We start from the raw sequence: 22515 nt of genomic DNA on the forward strand, positions 1-22515 counted from the left end.
ACCAAGAGACTAATCTTTCTGTAATCAAATCTGATTAGGGAGAGATCGCTCAGCTGCCCATACTCCGCAGGCTGATTCACAATAAATTTCAACATTAAATCGCTCGGGAATCGGCGGTGCATTTATACATTGCCTGTCCTGTGTCTCCCACCGCGTGGTGCCCATCTGTCTTCAGATTCCCCTGCAGATTATTGTAGGTAGGTAGCCAGGTCTAGGTGCCCCCTGTACAGGATAGCTAGGTACAGGTGTCCCCCCAGTACAGGCTAGGTAAGTACAGGTGTCGCTCAGTATAGGCTAGGTAGGTACACGTGTTCCCTAGTATAGGCTAAGTAGGTATCCCTCAGGATAGGCTAGGTAGGCGCAGGTGTCCCCCAGGATAGGCTAGGTAAGTGTCCCCAGGATAGGCTAGGTACATGTCCCTCAGGATAGGCTGCTTAGGTGTCCCCCCCCCCCCCCCCCCCCCCTAGGATAGGCTAGGTAGGTGCCCCCAGAGATGGGCTAGGAAGATGTCCCCAGAGATGGGCTAGGTAGATGTCCCCAGAGATGGGCTAGGTAGGTACAGGAGCCCCACTATATAAGTTATTTAGGTGCAGGGGCTCCCGCCTCTCGATTTCCCCCCAAACCCCCACCCACTTGCCCTAGCGATTCTTCCGTGCGGTGGCTAGTTGAAACTAGTCCTAAATGACATTTACTTAACTGGGACTACCTCCTGCCCCTTGCAGCCGACATGTCCCTCACAGCAGTTCCACTCCCAGCCTCCGGCCAGGGGACAGACTTCAGAGTCTCTTTAAAGGGCACTTGAAGTGAGGGGGATATGGAGGCTGCCATATTTATTTCCTTTTAAATAGTACCAGTGACCTGGCAGCCCTACTAATAGCTGAAGTCGTGTCTGCATCACACACCTGAAACAAGAATTTGGCTTATCCAGTTAGAGGACAACTGAAGTGAGAGGTATATGGAGGCTGCCATATTTATTTTCTTTTAAAAGATACCAGTTGCCTGACAGCTAATTTATTTGACTGCAGTAGTGTCTGAATAACACCAGAAACAAGCATGCAACTAATCTTGTCAGAACTGACAATATTGTCAGTAACACCTGATCTGCATGCTTGTTCAGGGTTTACGGCTAAAAGTACTAGAAGCAGAGGATCAGCAGGACAGCCACGCAACTGGTATTGCTTAAAAGGAGATAAATGTGGCAACCTCCATATTTCTCTCGCTTCAATTGTCCAATTTCAGTCAAACATCCAATCTGCATATGCTTGTTCAGGGGCTATGGCTAAAAGTATTATAGGCAGAGGATCAGCAGGATAGCCAGGCAATTTTGTATTGTTTAAAGTGAAATAAATATAGCAGCCTCCATATCCCTTCTCAAATAATGTGGACCCCCAGTTTTTAACAAACACTATGTGCTGGAATATACTCTTGCTGTCTTAATATCTGAGCTGGATTATACTTACTTTCATTGACATTTTTGGATTTATCTTTGTAGGGTCAGCAGCTGCCAGCACTGCCAAAGGTCGAGGAGCAAAGCGCAAGCAGCAAGATGGCGGCTCCACGAGCGCAGGAAAGAGAGCCCGAAGGTAGCCTTTGTGTGGTATTTTTTTGTTTGTTTTTTTCCACCCTTTTGCAACTGATCACATTTCTATAACTATTAGCTTTGCATAAGCCAGTTTAAAGGATAACCAAGGTGACATCATGAGATAGACATGTGTATGTACAGTGCCAAGCACACAGATAACACTGCTGTTCCTTTTTTTTTTTCTTCCTCTGCCTGAAAGAGTTAAAAATCAGGTATGCAAGTGACAGCTTCTGTCTGGGTCGGGACCAGGTCAGACTATAGCGTAGCCCTCACTGATAAGCTATAAAACACTTTCCTGGCCATAAATTACTTTTGATAGCAGGAAAGAGATAAACAAGATCAACAGTTCATAGATTTTAGCTCTGGCATACTTAAAAGCATGTGTCATTGAGAAAAGGCCATGAAACAGTAAAAACCTAAAAAGTAGCTTTACATTTATAAAACAATTGCTGGATAACTAAAAAAAAAAAGTCATTTTTAGGAGGAGGAGGATAGATAAAATTGTTTCTCATTAGTTTATTTTCACCTCGGATGACCTTTAATGTGTGTGACAAAAGAAAATCCATGTTTAGGGACAAGGATGAAGACTACGTTCACCGTGGTGCCTTGCGGTGTGTCAGCCACATCAGAGTGTGGGGGGAGCAGTATAACGGCATCGTAACAATGCATGCATTACCGCAAAGCGTGTGCATTAAAAGGAGTCTGAAGCTGAATTAAAAACAAAAAACAGATACTTGCCTAAGGAGAGGGAAGGCTCTGGGTCCTATAGAGCCTTCCTGGTCTCCTCCCGGTTCCCGCGTTCCCACTGCAGGCTCCCCCATTAGCAGTGGTCGTAGACTGCTCTCTTCTGCCTTACTCTTCGGAAGCACTCAGGCTGTACTGTGCACTGCTGCTATAGGGAACTTCCCATTGTGAACCTAGCCTAATAACATGCTGTCACCACACTAGCCTAGTTCTGAAACCATTAAGATCAGCAGGACATCCAGACTATTGACGTTATGTATTATGGTGTCCCCCGTTTCTCTCACTACAGCAGCACGTTTAAAGGGCAACTGAAGTGAGAAGACTATGGAGGCTGCCATGTTTATTTCCTTTTAAACAATACCAGTTGCCTGGCAGCCCTGCTGGTCTGTTTGGCTGTAGAAGTGTCTGAATAACACCAGAACAAGCATGCAGCTAATCTTGTCAGATCTGACAATAAAGTCAAAACACCTGATCTGCTGCATGCTTGTTTAAGGTCTATGGCAGAGAGTCAGCAGGGCTGCCAGGCAACTGGTATTGCTTAACCACTTAACGACTGCCTAACGCTGATAGGCGTCGGCAGGTCAAAGTGGTGTTTCCATGGAAACGGCCGCTCGCTTGAGTGGCCGTTCCATGTCAGTTCACGGAGCGTGTCTCTGTGAACAGCCCTCGCAGGCTAAATGTAAACATGTGGGGAAGAAATCCCCGGTGTTTACGTCGCACGGCTGAAGCCTATCAGAGGCGGTGCAGGACGGATCGCCATCCTGTGCCACCCATAGGAAGGAGGGGAGGGAGGGAAGGACAGGGAGGCTGGGAATCGATGCGGAGGGGGGCTTTGAGGAGCCCCTCCCCCCGCTTGGCCACACGGAGCGGCGGCGATCAGACCCCCCCCCCCCAGCAGGTCATCCCCCTAGTGGGGAAAAAAGGGGGAAGTCTGATCGCCCTGCCTTATTCCTGATCTGTGCTGTGGGCTGGAGAGCCCACGCAGCACAGATCCGGCAAAACACCCCTGGTCCTTAAGTGGTTAAAAGGCGATAAACATGGCAGCCTCCATATACCTCTCTCTTCAGATGTCCTTTAAAGGAGAACTGTAGTGAGAGGTAGATAGCGGCTGCCATATTGATTTCCTTTTAAGCAATACCTGGCAGCCCTGCTGAGCTATCTGCCTGCAGAATCACACCAGAAACAAGCATGCAGCTAATCTTGTCAGTTCTTACAAAAATGTCAAACACCTGATCTGCTGCATGCTTGTTCAGGGTCTAGGGCAAAAAGTATTAGAGGCAGGGGATCAGCAGGATAGCCAGGCAGCTGGTATTGCTTAAAAGGAAATACATATGGCAGCCTCTATCTACCTTTCACTACAGTTCTCCTTTAAGCCAAGTACTTCTGTCCAATCTTGATTGGCGAATTTTATCACCTCCATATAGTATGAGGACCAACAGATTTTGAATTCTATGAACAGATTGTGTAAATAATCTCTCATACTACATACAAGTGGTAAAATTGGCAAATCAAGACAGGATGTGTGTACTCTTACCTCAGAGTGTCGGGGAGAATAGTTTCCAATAACAGCTTTAAAGGGGTTCTGTGGGGGTTGTGCAAGAGAAAAACTAACACTTACCTTGGGCTTCTATCAGCCCCGTGCAGCGGTAATGTCCCACGCCGTCCTCCTCCCATCTGCCGTTCTCCGCCGCCGGCCCCGGTCTAAGCGGCATGGGATCCAACTGCGGCTGCGCTAGAGTGGCCGCGCACCCGCTCGCTTCCGCCTGCGTCATCGGAAGTTTACTGCGCAAGCGCAGTACAAGGCTCCGTTGTACTGCGCCTGCGCAGTAAGCCTCAGATGACGCGAGCGGAGGCACGGCAACGCGCATTATTCGTCTGTATGTCAGACGAATAATAGCCCGGTGCCGGCTGCGGGGAACAGCGGATGGGAGCAGGACGGCGTGGGACATTACCGCTGCACGGGGCTCATAGAAGCCCAAGGTAAGTGTCAGTTTTTCTCTTCCACAACCCCCACAGAACCCCTTTAATTGTCCTGGTGTTAATTCTGTGTCTATTAGTACTTTTAGTTGTAATTTGATCTGTCCCCGTGTCACCTGACTGCCATGGTTGATAAGCTCATTTGAAAGCACAGGATATGTCTGCTTCCATGAAATCAGGAAGTAGAAACACTGAAGATTTATTGCAGGATTTGTATCAGCTGTAGCAAAGAAATGTTCTGCTTTAAAGGTTATTGTGCTGTTGTGTATCTTTCAGAGCAGAGAGGAGGTTCTGAGTTCACGTCTGCTTTAAAGGGCAACTGAAGAGAAAGGAATACGGAGGCTGCCATATTTATTTCCTTTTAAAGGATACCAGAACCGAAAGGTTCTGGTAAAAATGATAGCTGCACTGTGTAGGGGGTAAAAAGTACATATAGGCTGCTCCTCCTGGCCCCCTCAGTCTGCCGCCGTTATTGTAATATCCACGTAATATGATGCTTGGTTTAGTGGAGCGCACACGCAGCACACAGAAGACGGAGGTGTCAGCGTGCTTCTGAGCCCGCTTACTATGCGCCAGCCAGAAGTGAAGAGGGAAGGACATACTGCGCACACGGTGCAGTATGTCCAGGGCAAAGGTCACCAAAGTCGCCAGCCACTGGCATGGATATCACAATAACGGTGGCAGACGGAGGGGGCCAGAAGGAGCTGCCTGTATGTACTTTTTACCCCCTACACAGTGCAGCTATTATTTTTATCAGAACCTTTCGGTTCTGGTATCCTTTAAGCAATACCAGTTGCCTGGCAGCCCTGCTGATCCTCTTCCTCCAATACTTCTAGTAATAGACCCTAAACAAGCATGCAGCAGATCAATTGTTTCTGACACTTAGCGACACCATCTTCCAGTGGGAAACTGCACTTCCGGAAGCCCTCTTCATCATTCTGGGGGACTTGAACAATGCAAATCTGCGGCAGGAGTTGCCTCGGTATAAGCAGCACATCACCAGAAATCACAACACCCTAGACCATTGCTACACAGTTCTAAAGAACGCGTACAAAGCTTTTCAGGGAGCTGCCCTGGGGAACTCTGACCATAACTTTATCCACCTGATCCCCACCTACAGAAGGCTCCTTGAGTCCTCGAAGCCCATCACCAGGACTGTCAGGAAATGGACAGAGGAGGCAAAGCTTGAGTTACAGGCATGTTTCGACTGCACTGATTGGACGACCCTGGAGGCACCCTCCCTGGAGGAGTGGACAGAGAGTCATGCGTCCCAACCAAGACCTTCAAGGTCTTCCCAAACAATAAGCCTTGGTTCAACATCAAGCTGCGCCGGCTGTGAAAACTCAAGGAGGAGTTACACAAGTCTGGCTCCCCTGAGGAGTGCAGGGCAGCTAGGAACTCCCTGAACTGAGAGCTGCAAAAAGGGCCTACTCTGACAAGCTGGGTCTTAGTGTCCAGTCCAACAACCCACGGGAGGTATGGAAGGGCTTTAGAGCGGTGACGAACTTCAAAGCCCCTACACATTATGCGACCCCAAGCACCCATCTGGCTGCAGAGCGCAACGAGTTCTACTGCAGATTCGAGCACCAATCTGTGCAGCTAGGTGTCCCTGCACTGTGCCAAGGGAAGCTCCTCCCCTCCCATCCCCACTGCCGAATCACGCCCCCCCCCCCCCCCCCTGTGCCAGTTGTAGTCCAGGAAGCGCACATACTGAGACTCCTCCACAGAATCAACCCCAGGAAAGCTGCCGGTGTGTCATCAACCTGCCTGAGAACCTGTGCAGATCAACTTGCTCCCGCCCTGACCCCCATCTTCAACAGGTCCCTGCCTCAAAAGATCTCTGATTATCCCAGTTCCCAAAAAGCCCGGGAACACAGAACTTAACAACTTCAACTTACCAGTGTCATCGCAAAGATCCTCGAATGTGTTGTTCTGGCCCTCCTGAAGTGCTCCACTGATGCCCTCCTCGACCCACGCCGGTTTGCGTACAGAGCCAACAGGCCCGTGGAGGATACCATAAACGTCAGCCTGGCATACATCACAGAGCACCTTGACAAACCAGACTCCTATGCCAGGATCCTGTTCTTGGATTTTAGCTCTGCGTTCAAACCATCTGCCTGGTTATCCTGCTCGACAACCTTAGGCAGCTTGGAGTCAATCCCACCCTGTGTGCGTGGGTCAATTACTTTCTCTCCAACAGAACGCAGCGGGTTAAGCTCGGAAACTGCTCCTCCCACGATAAACCACCAATGTAGGGGCTCCGCAAGGGTGTGTGCTGTCCCCGCTACTTTTTTCTCTGTACACCAACCAGGGCTGTGGAGTCGGAGTCGTGGAGTCGGGCAATTTTGGGTGCCTGGAGTCGGAGTCGGGAAAAAATGCACCGACTCCGACTCCTAATGAATTTGTAACTGTAATTAAAATAGAAAATATGATAAAATGTTCTATTTCTCAGATAATAGTCATTAAAAAATAATGTATATATACAGTATATATACAGTAATAGCTGTGCTTAGTCCACAAAAATGAAATAAACCAATCAAAATTAGTTACTTGTGCTGCTTCAATAAAGCAGTCCCCGTATTTTTAGGTCAGATTGTGACTGTATATATGATGTGTACACAGGAATCTCTTATATATACTAAATAACATCTATGCTGTAAGAATAAAGCCTGATGTGTAGCTATGTCACTAATAGAGATGGTCAACGAGATGGAAATACATCTGCATTGATGCTGATTTATGCAAATGTATGCACTCCCTTTGCTGATGAAATAAAATAATTTGATATGTTATTAAAATTTGGTTTGGTGATTACAAATTAAAGGGTAACTGAGACGGATGAAAAGTAAAGTTTTATACATACCTGGGGCTTCCTCCAGCCCCCTTCAGGCTAATCAGTCCCTCACTGTCCTCCACCACCCGGATCTTCTGCTATGAGTCCTGGTAATTCAGCCAGTCAGCGCTGTCCGGCCGCATGCCGCTCCCACAGCCAGGAACATTCTGCACCTGCGCAATAGTGCTGCACAGGTGTAGTATGCTCCTGGCGGCGGAGTGTGTGCATGCGCACTACGCTTGACTGGCTCAAGTACCTGGACTCATTGCAGAAGATCCAGGTGGTGGAGGAGGACAACGAGGGACTGATTATCCTGAAGGCGGCTGGAGGAAGCCCCAGGTATGTATAAAACTTTAATTTCATCTGTCTCAGGTTTACTTTGTTACACAGTAGTACTATACTCTACATATGCACTCCCCACAGAGCTGCAGGGAATCCACTGAGAATGCTGTGCACATTGAACACAGAGGTGTTGTCTGTTTACAATCTCCTCACATTCTTACATGCACCCACACTTGATAGATGTTCTTTGTTCCGGTTGTACCTTTTACAAGTACTCTTACCAAGGACTAGTTTTAGTCTAAAGGGAATAAATATAGTAGTCTACATATCCTTCTCACTTCAGTTGTCTTGTAAAATTCCTAAGCGTTGGCAGTTAAGAGACGAATTTCATGTTACATACTTTTAATCAACAAAATTGTAATATGCAAATTAGAGGAGTCGGAGTCGTGGAGTCGGAGTCGGTGGAATCCTAAACTGAGGAGTCAGAGTCGGTGGATTTTTGGACCGACTCCACAGCCCTGACACCAACAACTGCACCTCATCTGCAGACTCCGTCAAAGTCATCAAATTCGCAGACGACACCACTATCATCGGCCTCATCGACAACAGAGGTGAGCACACTTACCGAAGCGAGATTGAGGGGATCAGCAATTGGTGCAAGGGAAACAAGCTCGTTCTCAATGCAACAAAAACTGTTGAGCTCATTGTAGACTTCAGGAAGCACCCCTCCACGCTCTCTCCAGTCCTTATTGAGGGACATGCAGTCTCCAGGGTGTCCGACATACAGTTCCTCGGTACAACCATAACTAAGGACCTTAGGTGGGAGCAGAACACTTCCAGGATACAGAAGAAGGCACAGCAGAGGCTATTCTTGCGTCAACTTAAGAGATTCGGTATGCCACGCGAACTGCTGATCAGCTTTTACACCGCTACCACGGGATCCATACTCTGCTCCGTCATTGTATGGTATGCAGGGGCATCCACCAAGGACAAGTTCAAACTCCAAAGGGTAATTAACACTACATAGAAGATCATAGGATCGCCCCTGCCACCACTGGACCTCCTCCACACAGCGAGACTGAGGTCGAGGGCTTCCAAGATTTCACAGGACCCCTCTCACCCAGGGAACCGCTACTTCGAATTCATGCAAACAGGTCAACGTTACAGGACCATCTATTCCAGAACTACCAGGCGCAGGAACACATTATTCCCTCAAGCTGTCCTCCACCTGAACTCCAAACCCTCCCTCCGTGACCGTCCGTAACACCTAGCCAATGCTCGGATCCCTGAACTCTCACCACTCTGGGCAGTACTGCCCTTCACTCTAGCTGCCAGTGCTCTCAAATGAACTGTTCCCCAGTTTCTACAATCTATGCTGCTATACCCGTCTCATTGTATATTCCTGTCTTTTCTTGCTCTGTCCGTCATGTAAGAAATGCCTATGCCATGTGTACCACAACCAATTCCGGGCACGACAACTGTCGTACTTGGTGAATAAAGTCATTTCTGATTCTGACATTATTGTCGGATCTGCCAAGATTAGATGCATGCTTGTTTCAGGTGATATTCAAACACTGCTAAAGCCAAAAAGATCAGTAGGGCTGCCAAGCAACTGGTATTGTTTATAAGGAAATAATTATGGCAGCCTCCGTATACCGTTCACTACAGTTGTCCTTTAAAGCATTGAGATGCTGGTGGCCATTGACAAAGTGAAAATAATAACATACACTCAACACTTCTTGTGTACTGTTCACAGTGCATATGAATAAAGTGGGGGACACCTAGTGGCCAAATAAGAAAATTACACCTACTACATACATCAAAAAAAAAAAAAAAAAAAGAATCCCCCATTAATTATAAGGAAATTAATAAGGTAGCCCCCATATCTGTCTCACTTCAGGTGTCCTTTAACCACTTTGCATCCAGACCTTGTTTCCCCCTTATGGACCAGAGCCGTTTTGACGTTTTAGCCATGACCCTAGTTAATCAGCAATAACTTTATCTCTACTCGTGACACTTAAATGATCTATATAGTTGTTTTCTATTCATTTTAATGGGGAAAAAGAGGAAAAAAAATAAATGCATGATTTCTCAGTTTTTACCGTTTCCAGCTTAAAAATAAAGAGTGCTACTGTCATAAAAACCATGCCACTAGTATTCTATCCCCCGGAATAGATAGCCAGACGTGTCCCCAGTATCAGCCCCCCCCCCCCCTCTCCCCAGGATAGTCAGATATGTCCCCAATATAAGCCCCTCCCCCCCAGTATAGTCAGATGTGTCCCCCGCATTTGCCGCCCCCAGCATAGATCTTCAGTTGCGCCCCTAATTATAGCCAGATGTGCCCCTGGGATCAGCATTCCCCCATTTTAGCCAGATATGCCCCCAAGGTTAGCACCGCCCCCCCCCCCCCCCCCCAATCATTGCCAAATGTGCCCATGGTATTAGGTTATCCCCCCGAATAACCAGATGTGCCTTACTATTAGACACCCCCCCAGTTAGCCAGATGCCCCTCAGTAATTTTAACATCCCCCATTATAAATACTCCCCCCCCCCCCCCCATCACCCCCAGGCTATGCCAAATATCCGGTCCCGGCTTGATGACGTCATCAAGCCGGGACCCGGATACTTGACTACTGCAGCGATCATTCATGGGAGGGGGGTGGACTAATTGGCTACAAGGGAACATGTTCCCTTTCGACAATTAGTAATGCAGCTGACAGTGCCGGGGGGTGCGCTCTGAAGTGCACCCGATCGTGCACACCAGGGCTGCAAGCAAGTCAGTATATCAACGTCATGGTGGCTTGGAGGAAGCCACAGCTGACGTAGATATACTGAGCTGTGGAGTAAGTGGTTAATATTTTTCTGAGTAATCTTCTGCTTTTTTTTTTTTTTTTTTTTTTTTTTTTCCCCTTGTAGTGATCCACTTTTTGCAGCCCAGCGTCTACCTCCACATGGGTATCCATTAGAGCACCCGTTCAACAAAGATGGCTACCGATACATCCTGGCAGAGCCAGACCCCCATGCACCGGACCCGGAGAAACTGGAGTTGGATTGTTGGGCTGGGAAACCAATCCCAGGAGACCTGTACCGATCCTGTCTGTATGAGCGGGTGCTGCTCGCACTTCATGACCGAGGCAAGTCACCTTCTCCAGTGGACAGAGAAAGTTTCTAGTAAACGTCTGTTCTAAAAGCAACCATGTTATGCTGTGAATGCTTACCTCTTGTGACGTTGTTACAGCTCCCCAGCTGAAGATCTCAGATGACCGGCTGACTGTTCTGGGAGAAAAGGGCTATTCTATGGTCAGAGCTTCCCACGGTGTGAGAAAAGGGTCTTGGTATTTTGAGATCTTTATAGACGACATGCCACCAGAAACGGCTGCCAGGCTGGGCTGGTCTCAAGCATTAGGTAAGAAATCCAGGCGTGGACTCTATAATAAAACCTGACACGTTGTTGTTTCTTTAGATTTTGTTTGATGGGGTCCCCCCCCCCCCCCCCCATGCTCCCTCTTTTTCAAGCTCCCATCCTGGCTGGAGTTCCCTTGTCCGGAAGGCCTTCACTCCATTGACAGACTGTATGAGCTTCCCCTCACACTCATACTGTTCTATGCTGTGTATTCTATGCTGCTTGTATTCTTCTCTGCCACTTGTCTGGTACACACAACATCCAGTTTTGATTGGCCGATGATTGTCCAGTTTTACCACTTCATGTAGTATGTGGGCCAGCAGATTCTGAATACTATGAGCAGATCGTGTAAGTAAGCTCTCATGGAGGTAGTAAAATTTGGCCAGTTGTTGCCCAATCAAAATTGCATGTTGTACGCACCCTTAGGCCTTGTTTTCATCATAAATCACCAGCACTTTTTCAAGCACTGAGCATTTTTTTTTCTTTATCACCTTTCCCTCTGCTGTATAAAGCACTTTTGTGAGTGCTTTTGCAGAGGGATTTTTTTTTCACTTCCTGACATAATTTAAAATTGCGATCGTGGAGCAGAATGTGATTGCGGGTGTGAATTAGACCTCATACAGATTTTCTCTTTTGCTCTCAGACTCGGCACAGCTTAGCTGTACTAAAGCTGGGCTCTGAGCTCTCAATTTTGACAGTGTGTACAGGCCCTAAGGTAAAACTGAAGTGAAAAAAAGTAAGGTACTATAGAGAGGAAAGTCTCTGGATCCTAAAGAGCCTTCCCGCTCCTCCCTCTGTGTCCTGGTTCTAGCGCTGTCATTTCCATTAGAGCTACTGGACTATTTGGTGGAATACACCTCTGGGAGGAGCACTCATGTCCCTCCGCCAGTGCACACTCTGTTGCGTGTGCAGAATGGAGCCGCCCATCTTCTGAAGCGCTCGGGGACGCTAGTGCTGATGCCTTACGAGAGAGCTCACAGTGCAGACAAACTTCAAAGGAGGTGTCAGCGCTGGAACCAGGACACCCGAGGGAGGAATGGAAAGGCTCTTTAGTAGGGATGATCTATGCAAATATTTCTGAGTTTATGCAAATGTATGCACATTTTTATGCAAATACTGTATATGCACTTTGAAAAAGGACCAATCAGTTTAAACCCAGGTTTAAAATGATTGGTCAATTTTCTAACTGCATGCATTTGCATAAACTCTGCAATATTTGCATCTCATCCCTACACTTTAGGCCTTCTCTCTACATAATTAAGTGTCTAACTTATTTGTTAGGCTTTGCATTTAGTACGGTCTGCCTTGCCTTAATAGCTGAAAGTGAAATTGACATTACAATCATTTGTCAGTTATAATGGGTGTATAATTTCTCATATAAATATTATTGTATAAGTGTGGATAGCTTTTCTGTAACTTTGAGGCTTTAGCCTTCTTGTGGGTGAGTGATTGATACGGGAATGAGTAAGGCCTGAAACCCACTAGAGCGTTTTTTGAGCGTTTTAGGAAGTGCTTTCAATCGATAGCGATTTCCCTAAACGATCTGCCAATGTAACTGGATGGGGCAGATTCTACTAGAGTGATTGCGATTAAGGATATCGCAGTCGCAGGACATGCAGCATTTTGGGAGCATTTCTTTTCTAATGAATTGTATAGGAGCAGGGAAATCGCTTGCCAAACGCTATTAAAATCGCTAGCGATAGCGCTTTGCACTTTCTAGTGGGTTCCGGGCCTCAGTGATATTTCGGTGACAAGTTGAGGAAAGGCTTTATGCTAATTGAACCTTCAAGAGCTCTCACACGTTTTCACCTAGTGTACTGGTACCTACAGATGGGGTTATGGAACAAAGGGGCTGCACTGCCAAAGGTAACACAGATGCAATAAGCACACTCATTCATTTCTTTCCCATTTTTTGCTGCTCTTCTGTCTTTATATTCAGGTAATCTTCAGGCTCCGCTGGGTTATGACAAATTCAGCTACTCTTGGCGCAGCAAGAAGGGCACCCGGTTCCACCAGTCTATTGGGAAGCATTATTCTGATTCCTATGGTCAGGGAGACACATTGGGCTTTTATATTTCCCTGCCGGATGACACGGAGACAGCGCAAGCTCTGCCTGACACCTACAAAGACAAGGTACATGAGAACTCTATTCCAGCACATGCAGTGGCCTGCATAGTAAAATGTGGATACATAACCATTTCATGTCAGGGTTATGCTGGAAGATGCCTGCATTCTGATCACCATAGCTGGTTAGGTGACTTTTGTCTATCAAGTTTAACCAATATAAAGAGGACTATCAGTAGTCGCACCATCAGTAACCCAGGTGATCCAGGGGAAGGTGAACCCTTGGATCGAGGGCTCCAGTGCTGTCAGCTGCTGCACGCTACATAGGCTAAAAGTACAGGAGTCATGATGAAATTCTTGCCAACACTGCATTTTACAACACCCAACCCCCCCCCCCCCCCCCCCAACCAATTGCATTTCAACAAATTTCAGTCTCCTGCCGCCGTCCTCTGCCTTCTCCATCCTCCATAAGGGCTCCCTTAGTTTCGGCCAGTCGGTGCTTGATGCGCATGCGGCTGGAAGCCTTCTGCACCTACGCAGTAAGCTCCCAGCCACTGGAGCGCAAACAGCTGACTGCCTGAGCTTATGGAGGATCCAGACAGCGGAGGACGGCGGTGAGGGACTGATCAGGCTGGAGGAAGCCCCAGGTATGTATACATTTTTTTTTTTTTTTAAATCCTCTCATCTCCAGTACACATTTAGCATTGGTGGAGGAATTGGTTAATGTTAGGCATCAAGAGGGAGGGCTTGCATGAGGGTTAGGTTAGGTCATAGTAAAATAGAAAAGTAATTGTACCAATAATCCACTAGCAGCTTTCTCTCACACCCAAATGATCGCAGCGTGGTTTTTAAATGTGCGCGTTTCCACTATGAGCAGGAGTGATTGAGAAATGGCAGCTATGGATTGGGGGGTGGGGGAAGGGGGTGCTGTGGTGTCTAATTCAGGTGCAGAGATCATAATCAGAGCTGGTCAATGAGATGCAAATCATTTCTACATGCGTTCAAATGGAGCTTGAACTTGGATTGTTAGGATTGGTCCAGTTTCAAGCTACATTCAATTTACATGAAATTAGAGTGCAAGTAGAAGTTATTCACATCTCATTGATTATCTCTGCCCATAATATCAAATTGTAAAAGTGGCTTGTTTCGTACGCTTTAGGAAGGATTGCAGGTAAATGCTTCATACATTTCGGTCCTGAAATCTTGTGTGAAAGATAAATGGGAGAATGCCAGCCAGGTGCCGTTATGTATGACACATGTGTCTGTATTGGACCATAGGCTGCACCTCCGCAGTGACTTCTCTTCTGTGTTGTCTTCAAGGCTTTGATCAAATTCAAGAGCTACTTGTACTTTGAGGAGAAAGATCTTGTGGATAAAGCGGAGAAGAATTTGAAGCAAACCCCTACCAGTGAGGTGAGTGATAAATACACCATCAGCATGAGCTGTTGACTTGAGGAACAATCTTCCTGGTAATGTGCATTAAGGATGCGGCTAGTGAAATGGAACAATCGATTCTGTCAGTCAGACACAAGTCACCTGAGAACGGGGGAGAGCTCTGTGGTTTCCAGACACCATCCAGATCAGCGAGGATTTGAGCCCTCACTGAAACTGTAGAGGGTGTAAACTGCACCCTCTCAGGGCTGTGGAGCAGGGCCGGGCCGAGGCAGAGGCGAGAGAGGCTCCAGCCTCAGGGCACAGTGTAGGAGGGGGCGCACAACTCACTCAACTATCATTCCCCTATTGTGTTTGAAGCAGAGAGAAATAAGAAAAAGGGGATACATGGCAGTGACTGCAAGCCACATAACTAGAGATTAAGGTGTTGGGAGCACTGGGGTGCCTCTTAGTCTAATAGCAATCAGTGTGTGATGGATGGAGGGGCGCACTTTGATTTCTCAGTCTTGGGTGCTGGAGGACCTTGTCCCGGCTCTGCTGTGGAGTCGGTACAAAAACCTTTATGAAACCACCGACTCCAGGTACCCAAAATTTCTCCAACTCAGACTCCTCAATTACAGCTCCAAAGCCCATCTTCCTCTGGTGGCAAGAGTTTATTTTTTTATTTTATTATTTTTTTTTTTTAAACAAACATAGGCTTTATTGCAAGAACAGTGCATTGCATCCAATACAGACATTGCACGTGGCATAGCAGCCACATTAACAACATAATATGACATTATGCATGATGTTTGATTCATACATAGTCCAGGCAGAGGTAGTATTGCAAGTCATAAAACCTTGTCTTGATTTTTTTGCGTTCTTAATGACTGTAATGCAGACCAAGGGAAAATGCATTTCGCACTACTGTGCACTTGGTACAAATCACATCAGTGGGAATAGGGCACTGTGATTACATGACGTCCTGTGATCTGAATTGTTTCATCGATACACAGCCAGCGTAAAAGGGTCCCGAAAAATAAGTGAGCAGACTGAGGCCTGTTTCAGGTTTAAAGTGTACCTGTCCCGAGGCAATATGTGACATGAGATAAATATGTGTATGATGAAAGTTCCAGCTTGCTGTGTGGGGGTCCCCCCTCCCCGTGACACACACCTGGTTTTTCCTTGTATATTAACTGGCTTTATGGTGTGATCATTTGTTGTAAGCAATGTCATTACCCCCCCCCCCCCCCAGTCTTCACCTCACCTTATTAGGAGACCAAAGCTTTTGGTTAATTGACAATGGGGGGGTGCAATGCAGAGAGCTGGCTGCTGTTGACTGGGAGAGTCTGGCCAGTGGGACTAACAGTCAGAGCAGAGGTATGGATATAATCCTCCCTGAGAGGGGAATATACAAATGCCTCCAAATTCAGAGACCTGCAGAGTTCAGGTACCCCCCAATACTTTCTAAGCACACTATTTATTCAAAAACAAAAAATCCGAGGATTAGAAATTTACGCCATGTTGGACAGCAGTCACTTGCATAGTATTTTAATTCTATAATGATGGCCGTTACCCTACAGTCTGACGGCCATCTGAGGCTGGCTTCACATTGCACATTGGCGGCAGCGGTACGGCCCTTGGGCCGCATTACACCGCCAAAGAAGGCCTTTGGGGATTACCGCGTAATCCCAATCTGGCAGCTGGCCGAGCAGGAAGTGATGCTCACTTCCTGTGGCCGATGCGATCACGTGCACGGAATCGTATTGCCAAAAATACGCTTCTGCGCGTAAAACATCAGTCAAGTTTTCACATTGACATGCGTCGCCATAGAAACATGACTTTCAGTCCGCTGCACATCGATGCAGAACCGAGCGATAACATAGATCACTTCCGTTGCATTACACTGTACTGCGTCAGGATGAAAGTCTCAATAGACATTCATTGCCCTGTGGTGGGGAGCAGTAAAATGACCACACCGCCCCAGTGCGAAAGGCTGCTGCAGATCAAGGAATCAAAATCTGTAAAAATAAAAATGCTTTTTCTTATTTCCCTGTAACGTATTACTTTTTTTTTTTCCTAGATTGTATTTTATAAGAATGGTGTAAATCAAGGAGTGGCCTATAAAGACGTGTTTGAAGGTGTATATTATCCTGCCATATCCCTGTACAAAGGCTGCACTGTAAGTACTTTGCATAAAATGCCCAGATAATTGTTGGAACATTGTTAGACCTTTTTGTTGGATGTATAACACTAAATGTCCTGCTCTTGAAGACTTTTGTAATGAAAACTTTATTGATGCTGAACAGAGGTGAGCAGCATCTGTGTGTAGCGTTCTAGCTTTCTGAACAGGGACCAAATTCAGGTTTGTATATGGACTGTTGTGAATGCAGACAGACGTGTAGTTTTTCTGTTACTGGTGTCTGTGGTGGTAGTTCATATCAGAAATAGATGAACCAACCATGGAGAGTAATAAACTCAATCATTTTTCCTACTAGCGTTGGTCAGATGGGTTCTCGGTCACCTGTCATACCAACAATATGTATCTGTAGTACAGGGGGGGTGCTGTCAAGTATTGAACCTTAACCCTGAAAAAAATGAGCTTGGAAGCTGTAACTGCCACACTATGATACATAGTCTCCCTGGATGTCAGTGCACTTGTGACATCTGTCCTGCAGCTTTTTAACCTCCTGAGCGGTATAGCTAATAGGCTAGCTAGTATAGGTGGCCAGCACCCCCCCGATCCAGCCACTTATACATTACCCAGCCTGCTTCCAGCAATCGCGCAGCCTCCCCGCACAGCTCCAGTCTTCCCTATGGGGAGGATTGTGGCTGTGCATGACGTCTGTGACCTCACGTACAATCTTCCCCATAATGTAGAGAAACCGAGAGCCCAATATAGTGTAGTATGTTAAAACATAAACGAAGTAAGGCAAATCAGTGAGAAGAATATACTCACAGACATGGGTTACCACAAAGGTAACCACTGTATAGGCAGGTGAGGAGATTAGACCTGTCCTCACTCAGGGATAAGAAGTCGCTCTCTGTAGATGAGAAAAAGGGGTAGATCACCCCTCCACCAGGGGTGGACACGATTTTGCAGTAGGAGAACAGAGGCGCCAGCAGAATAAAAGTGGATAAAACCTTCAAAATTTGCTGGGAGGAAGCGGTGGACTTACCTCCATAAAGCAGACACGAAAGACTGTCTGAAAAGTAGCAATCACATTTATTAAATACCGTATATACTCGCAAGCAAGCCGACCCCCAACTTTTTCCTGAAAAACCAGGAAAAAATGATTGACCCTCATATAAGCCGGTGGTAGGAAATGCTGGCCGTGTGATCCCCCCCCCCCCAGTGTGTCCCAGTATAGTTAGTATAGTGCCCAGTATGGGTAGGTAGTGCCCAGTATAGCTAGTGAAGTGCCCAGTATAGCTAGTATAGTGCCCAGTACAGCTAGTAAAGTGCCCAGTATAGCTAGTATAGTGCTCAGTATAGCTAATATAGTGCCCAGTATAGCTAGTATAGTGCCCTAGTATAGTGCTCAGTATAGGTAGGTAGTGCTCAGTATAGGTAGTAAAGTGCTCGGTATAGCTAGTATAGCGCCCCAGTATAGCTAGTATAGTGCCCAGTATAGCTAGTATAGTGCCCAGTATAGCGCCCAGTATAGCTAGTATAATGCCCAGTATAGCTAGTATAGTGCTCAGTATAGCTAGTATAGTGCTCAGTATAGCTAGTATAGTGCCCAGTATAGCTAGTATATTGCCCAGTATAGCTAGTATAGTGCCCCAGTATAGCTAGTATAGTGCCCAGTATAGCTAGTATAGTGCCCAGTATAGCTAGTATAGTGCCCAGTATAGCTAGTATAGTGCCCAGTATAGCTAGTATAGTGCCCCAGTATAGCTAGTATAGTGCCCCAGTATAGCTAGTATAGTGCCCAGTATAGCTAGTACAGTGCTCAGTATAGCTAGTATATTGCCCAGTATAGCTAGTATAGTGCCCCAGTATAGCTAGTATAGTGCTCAGTATAGCTAGTATAGTGCTCAGTATAGCTAGTATAGTGCCCAGTATAGCTAGTACAGTGCTCAGTATAGCTAGTGCCCAGTATCGCTAGGTAGTGCCCAGTATAGCTAGTATATTGCCCAGTATAGCTAGTATAGTGCCCCAGTATAGCTAGTATACTAGCTATACTGAGCACTATACTGAGCACTATACTAGCTATACTGGGGCACTATACTAGCTATACTGGGCAATATACTAGCTATACTGGGCACTACCTAGCGATACTGGGCACTAGCTATACTGAGCACTGTACTAGCTATACTGGGCACTATACTAGCTATACTGAGCACTATACTAGCTATACTGAGCAATATACTAGCTATACTGGGGCACTATACTAGCTATACTGGGCAATATACTAGCTATACTTAGCACTGTACTAGCTATACTGGGCACTATACTAGCTATACTGGGCACTATACTAGCTATACTGAGCACTATACTGAGCACTATAGTGCCCCAGTATAGCTAGGATAGTGCCCCCCCCCCCCCACACACACACACACACACACAGCCGCCGCTGCTATTAGCTTACCCTGCGGCCTCTAATATTCCTCTCTCCGTCTCCCGGGGATGTAAATAGTTCACAGCAGCTCGCTCCACGGTGGCTGCTGCGTGATGACAGGAAGCTGTAGGGAGAGCGGCTTCCTGTAATGGCCGTTGCTATGGAATCCGCTCTGCCTACAGCTTCCTGTCATCACACAGCAGCCGCCATGGAGCGAGCTGCTGTGAACTATTTACATGCCCGGGAGATGGAGAGGGGAATATTAGGGGCCGCAGGGTAAGCTAATAGCAGCAGCGGCGGCCGCGGGGGGGGGGGGGGGGGGGGCTACGACCACCGACCAACGTGACTCGCAAGCAAGCCGACCCCCCAAACTTTTGGCCCACTTTTGGGGGGTCAAAAATTCGGCTTGCTTGCGAGTATATACGGTAGTACCCCAAAAGTGCAACGTGTTTCGCAGGCCGAGCCCGCTTCATCAGGCAATAAACGTGCGGACAAAACAGAATTTCGTCAATAGCCGAGTAGACCCTGAAGCTTACTAGCTCAATTTTTTGGGAGGGTTATGCTCGGAATACACGGCTCGATTTTGATGGTTCGATAATTTCTGACATGTTCGATCTCCCGCAGGATCATTTAGCCGCTCGATTCCGGATTGAAGTGAATGGAAAAAGATAAAAAGCGAGCGGAAGATACTATGGTATCGAGCGGCGAAACAATCGAGCCGTGTATGCCCAGCATAAGGCTCAATACTTGTTAGCACCCCCCTCGAATCTAAGATATCTCCAATGAAATAACTAGTTTTAGACCAAAATTTATTTTTCTTTTTTCATAAAAGTATTGCAATGATGTACAAAATTGCATACAACAGTGTTTTAATCAGCAATCAATAAAAAGCAACATAATACATTGGTTATCAGTATTTACATAAGCTCTATAAAATCCATTCATCCCACCTTCTTCAAGCCATATGTATTTAGGGCCCAGCAAATGCCTTGACTGAGCTTTTGGACCCATATTTATACACAGATGTGGGCAGGGAACTCCTCCTAATGGCCATAATGCATTTGTGACTCTCATAGTCAGAATGTACGTTTGCCAGCTGTCACAGCAGGGACAAGGTCCTCCAGCACCCAAGGCTGAGACACCAAAGTGCGCCCCTCATCCCTCCCACCACAGCTGTCACACACTGATTGCTATTAGACTAAGAGGGCCACAGGGCCCACAACCTCCCCAACACCTTAATATCTAGTTATCTGGCTTGCAGTCACTGCTATGTATCCCCTTTTCTTATTTCTTTCTGCTTCATACACAATTAGGAATGGCAGCTGAATGAATTGTGCGCCCCCTCTTACACTGCGCCCTGAGGCTGGAGCCTCTCCAGCCTATGCCTCGGCCCGGCCCTGCCAGCTGTAGATGAATTGTCTCATCTCATGCCTATTATTATTATTATTATTATATTATTTTTTTTTAAATAGGGAGTATATGAGTTATAAATCACACAAGATCTATCCTGTTCCTAATGAATGGCATATACCAGCCATGATTCATACAGGAATGCAAACTGTTACGTGAGTCATAAATGATCACACAAGATATACACTGTTCCTAATTATAGCTAAGACTATTTACACACTAGAAATCATACAAGAATGCAGAGTGTATTTCATTATAATACTTACAGCTACTTGTTATTTCTTAACCTCTAGTTCTAATTCTTTTGGCTTTTAGAGTCTAAAAGCAGTACTATTTTTTCATGAGCTTTTAATTCCTAAAATTCAGGGGGGAAAAAAATCCTATTTCCAGAGAGATCTGCAGTAGCCGCCGCACCTTACCTCCTCGGAATCTAGCGCTGCTATTCCTCCTCCTATCCTTTAGGTGGCACTCAACCCCTGTGGTGAGATCACTGTGTTGTCATGTGACAAATGGCGATCCACCAGAGGGAGCAAGAGCCTCTGAGGACCAAAAAAACATGGGCAGCAAGTATCCAGATACTGGGGGGAGGAGAGTTGTAACTGCTGCTGTGCTGCCTCCATATACCTCCTGAGGCTAGCCAGAGCCAGGCTCGGGATTACTGCCAGGAAGGTAAAGAACAATGACAACTTGCTAATATATAATATTTCTCACAATATACTGTATCCAACAGTGCTTTCTTGTTATATCTGGTACAGTTTAAAGTGAACTCGAGGTGAGAGGGATGTGGAGGCTGCCATATTGATTTCCTTTTAAGCAATACACATTGTCTGGCTGTCCTGCTGATCCTCTGCCTCTAATACTTTTAGCCATAGACCCGGAACAAGCATGCAGCAGATCAGGGGTTTCTGACATTGTCAGATCTGACAAGATTAGCTGCATGCTTGTTTCTGGTGCGATTCAGACACTACTTCAGCCAAATAGATTGGCAGGCTGACAGGTAACTGGTATTGTTTAAAAGGAAATAAATATGGCAGCCTCCATATCACACTCACCTTTGGTTCACTTTTAGATGAATTTTCTTGTACTCCAGCTGACTTGTTTTTTTGTTTTGTTTTTGTAGGTTTCTATAAACTTTGGACCACATTTCAAATATCCTCCAAAAGATGTGTCGTTCCGTCCAGTAAGTGCTCATTCCGAAATCTCCCCCTTGCTGTTCTCCTGTCTCTCTTTTTATCTTTTCAGTTATGCAGGCTCTATAGAAGTTTATTAGACCTATATATCATGCCAGTGAAAGAGACACAGGGCTAGCCAACCTGCGTCGCCTGCAATTAATGCAGAATGCTGCTGCCAGATTGCTAACAAACCAGCCTCGCCACTGTCACATTACACCGATCCTTCGCTCACTGCACTGGCTACCAGTAGAATGGAGAATATTCTTCAAGATTGGACTGCTGACATTCAAATCCCTGCACAATCTGGGCCCTGGATACATGAAGGACTTGCTGAAGCTTCACCACACCTCTCACAACCTCAGATCAGCTAGTTCTATAAACTTGATCACTCCCAGAGTGCACCTCAAAAAATCTGGAGATAGAGCCTTCAGTCATGCTGCCCCTACTCTTTGGAACTCCCTGCCACACCCAGTAAAGACAGGACCATCCCTGGAGCTATTCAAATCCAGACTGAAAAGCCACCTGTTTAGCCTGGCATTTCTGGACTTATAAAATTCTTCCTCTGTACCACAATGGTCTGAGCCATGCTTATGCGCTTTGAGTCCCACAGGAGAAAAGCGCTTTACAAATGTTATTTGTTGTTGTTGATGGCATCATAGCCATCAGGTTTTTAACCACTTGAGGACTGTAGGCTTAACACCCCCCCCCCCCCCCAACGACCAGGCCATTCTTTACAATATAGGCCACTGCAGCTTTAAGGCCTCGCTGCAGGGCCGTGCAACTCAGCTCACAAGTGATTTCTCCCCCTCCTTTTCTACCTGCCCTCCCCTAGCCAACCTATGACAGCGATCGGCTGTTATAGGCTTTAGCCAATGAGAGCTGATTGCTCTCCTGCGTCCCAGGGGGACAGCCGTGTCACACGGCTGTCCCCAGTACAGCGCTGCCATAGAACACAGCGCTGTACAGACTAGACGGCAGTTTCGCTGTCTGTCAGTCTCCTATCGGCGATCGCCGCTGGGAGACTAATAGCGGAGCTCCGTCATCCACGTGGAGATGCGCGTGCAACGTCACTCCTGCAAATCCCCGCCCCAGGACTTTACGCCAATCTGCGT

The 22515-nt window shown here is 46.6% G+C and overlaps 1 protein-coding gene across 1 annotated transcript in view; it reads left to right on the plus strand.

Annotated features, from left to right (window-relative positions):
- The window catches only part of ASH2L (ASH2 like, histone lysine methyltransferase complex subunit), a 57667-nt gene that overhangs the window by 30658 nt on the left and 4494 nt on the right, over positions 1-22515 (plus strand). The window contains exons 9-15 of the mRNA XM_068274604.1: positions 1493-1583; positions 10335-10552; positions 10657-10824; positions 12761-12954; positions 14206-14298; positions 16340-16438; positions 21352-21411. Of these exons, the coding sequence (XP_068130705.1) occupies positions 1493-1583; positions 10335-10552; positions 10657-10824; positions 12761-12954; positions 14206-14298; positions 16340-16438; positions 21352-21411 (923 nt within the window). The remainder of the gene's footprint in view (positions 1-1492; positions 1584-10334; positions 10553-10656; positions 10825-12760; positions 12955-14205; positions 14299-16339; positions 16439-21351; positions 21412-22515) is intronic.

Source organism: Hyperolius riggenbachi, chromosome 3 (assembly GCF_040937935.1).
Source record: "Hyperolius riggenbachi isolate aHypRig1 chromosome 3, aHypRig1.pri, whole genome shotgun sequence".
Lineage (NCBI taxonomy): Eukaryota > Metazoa > Chordata > Amphibia > Anura > Hyperoliidae > Hyperolius > Hyperolius riggenbachi.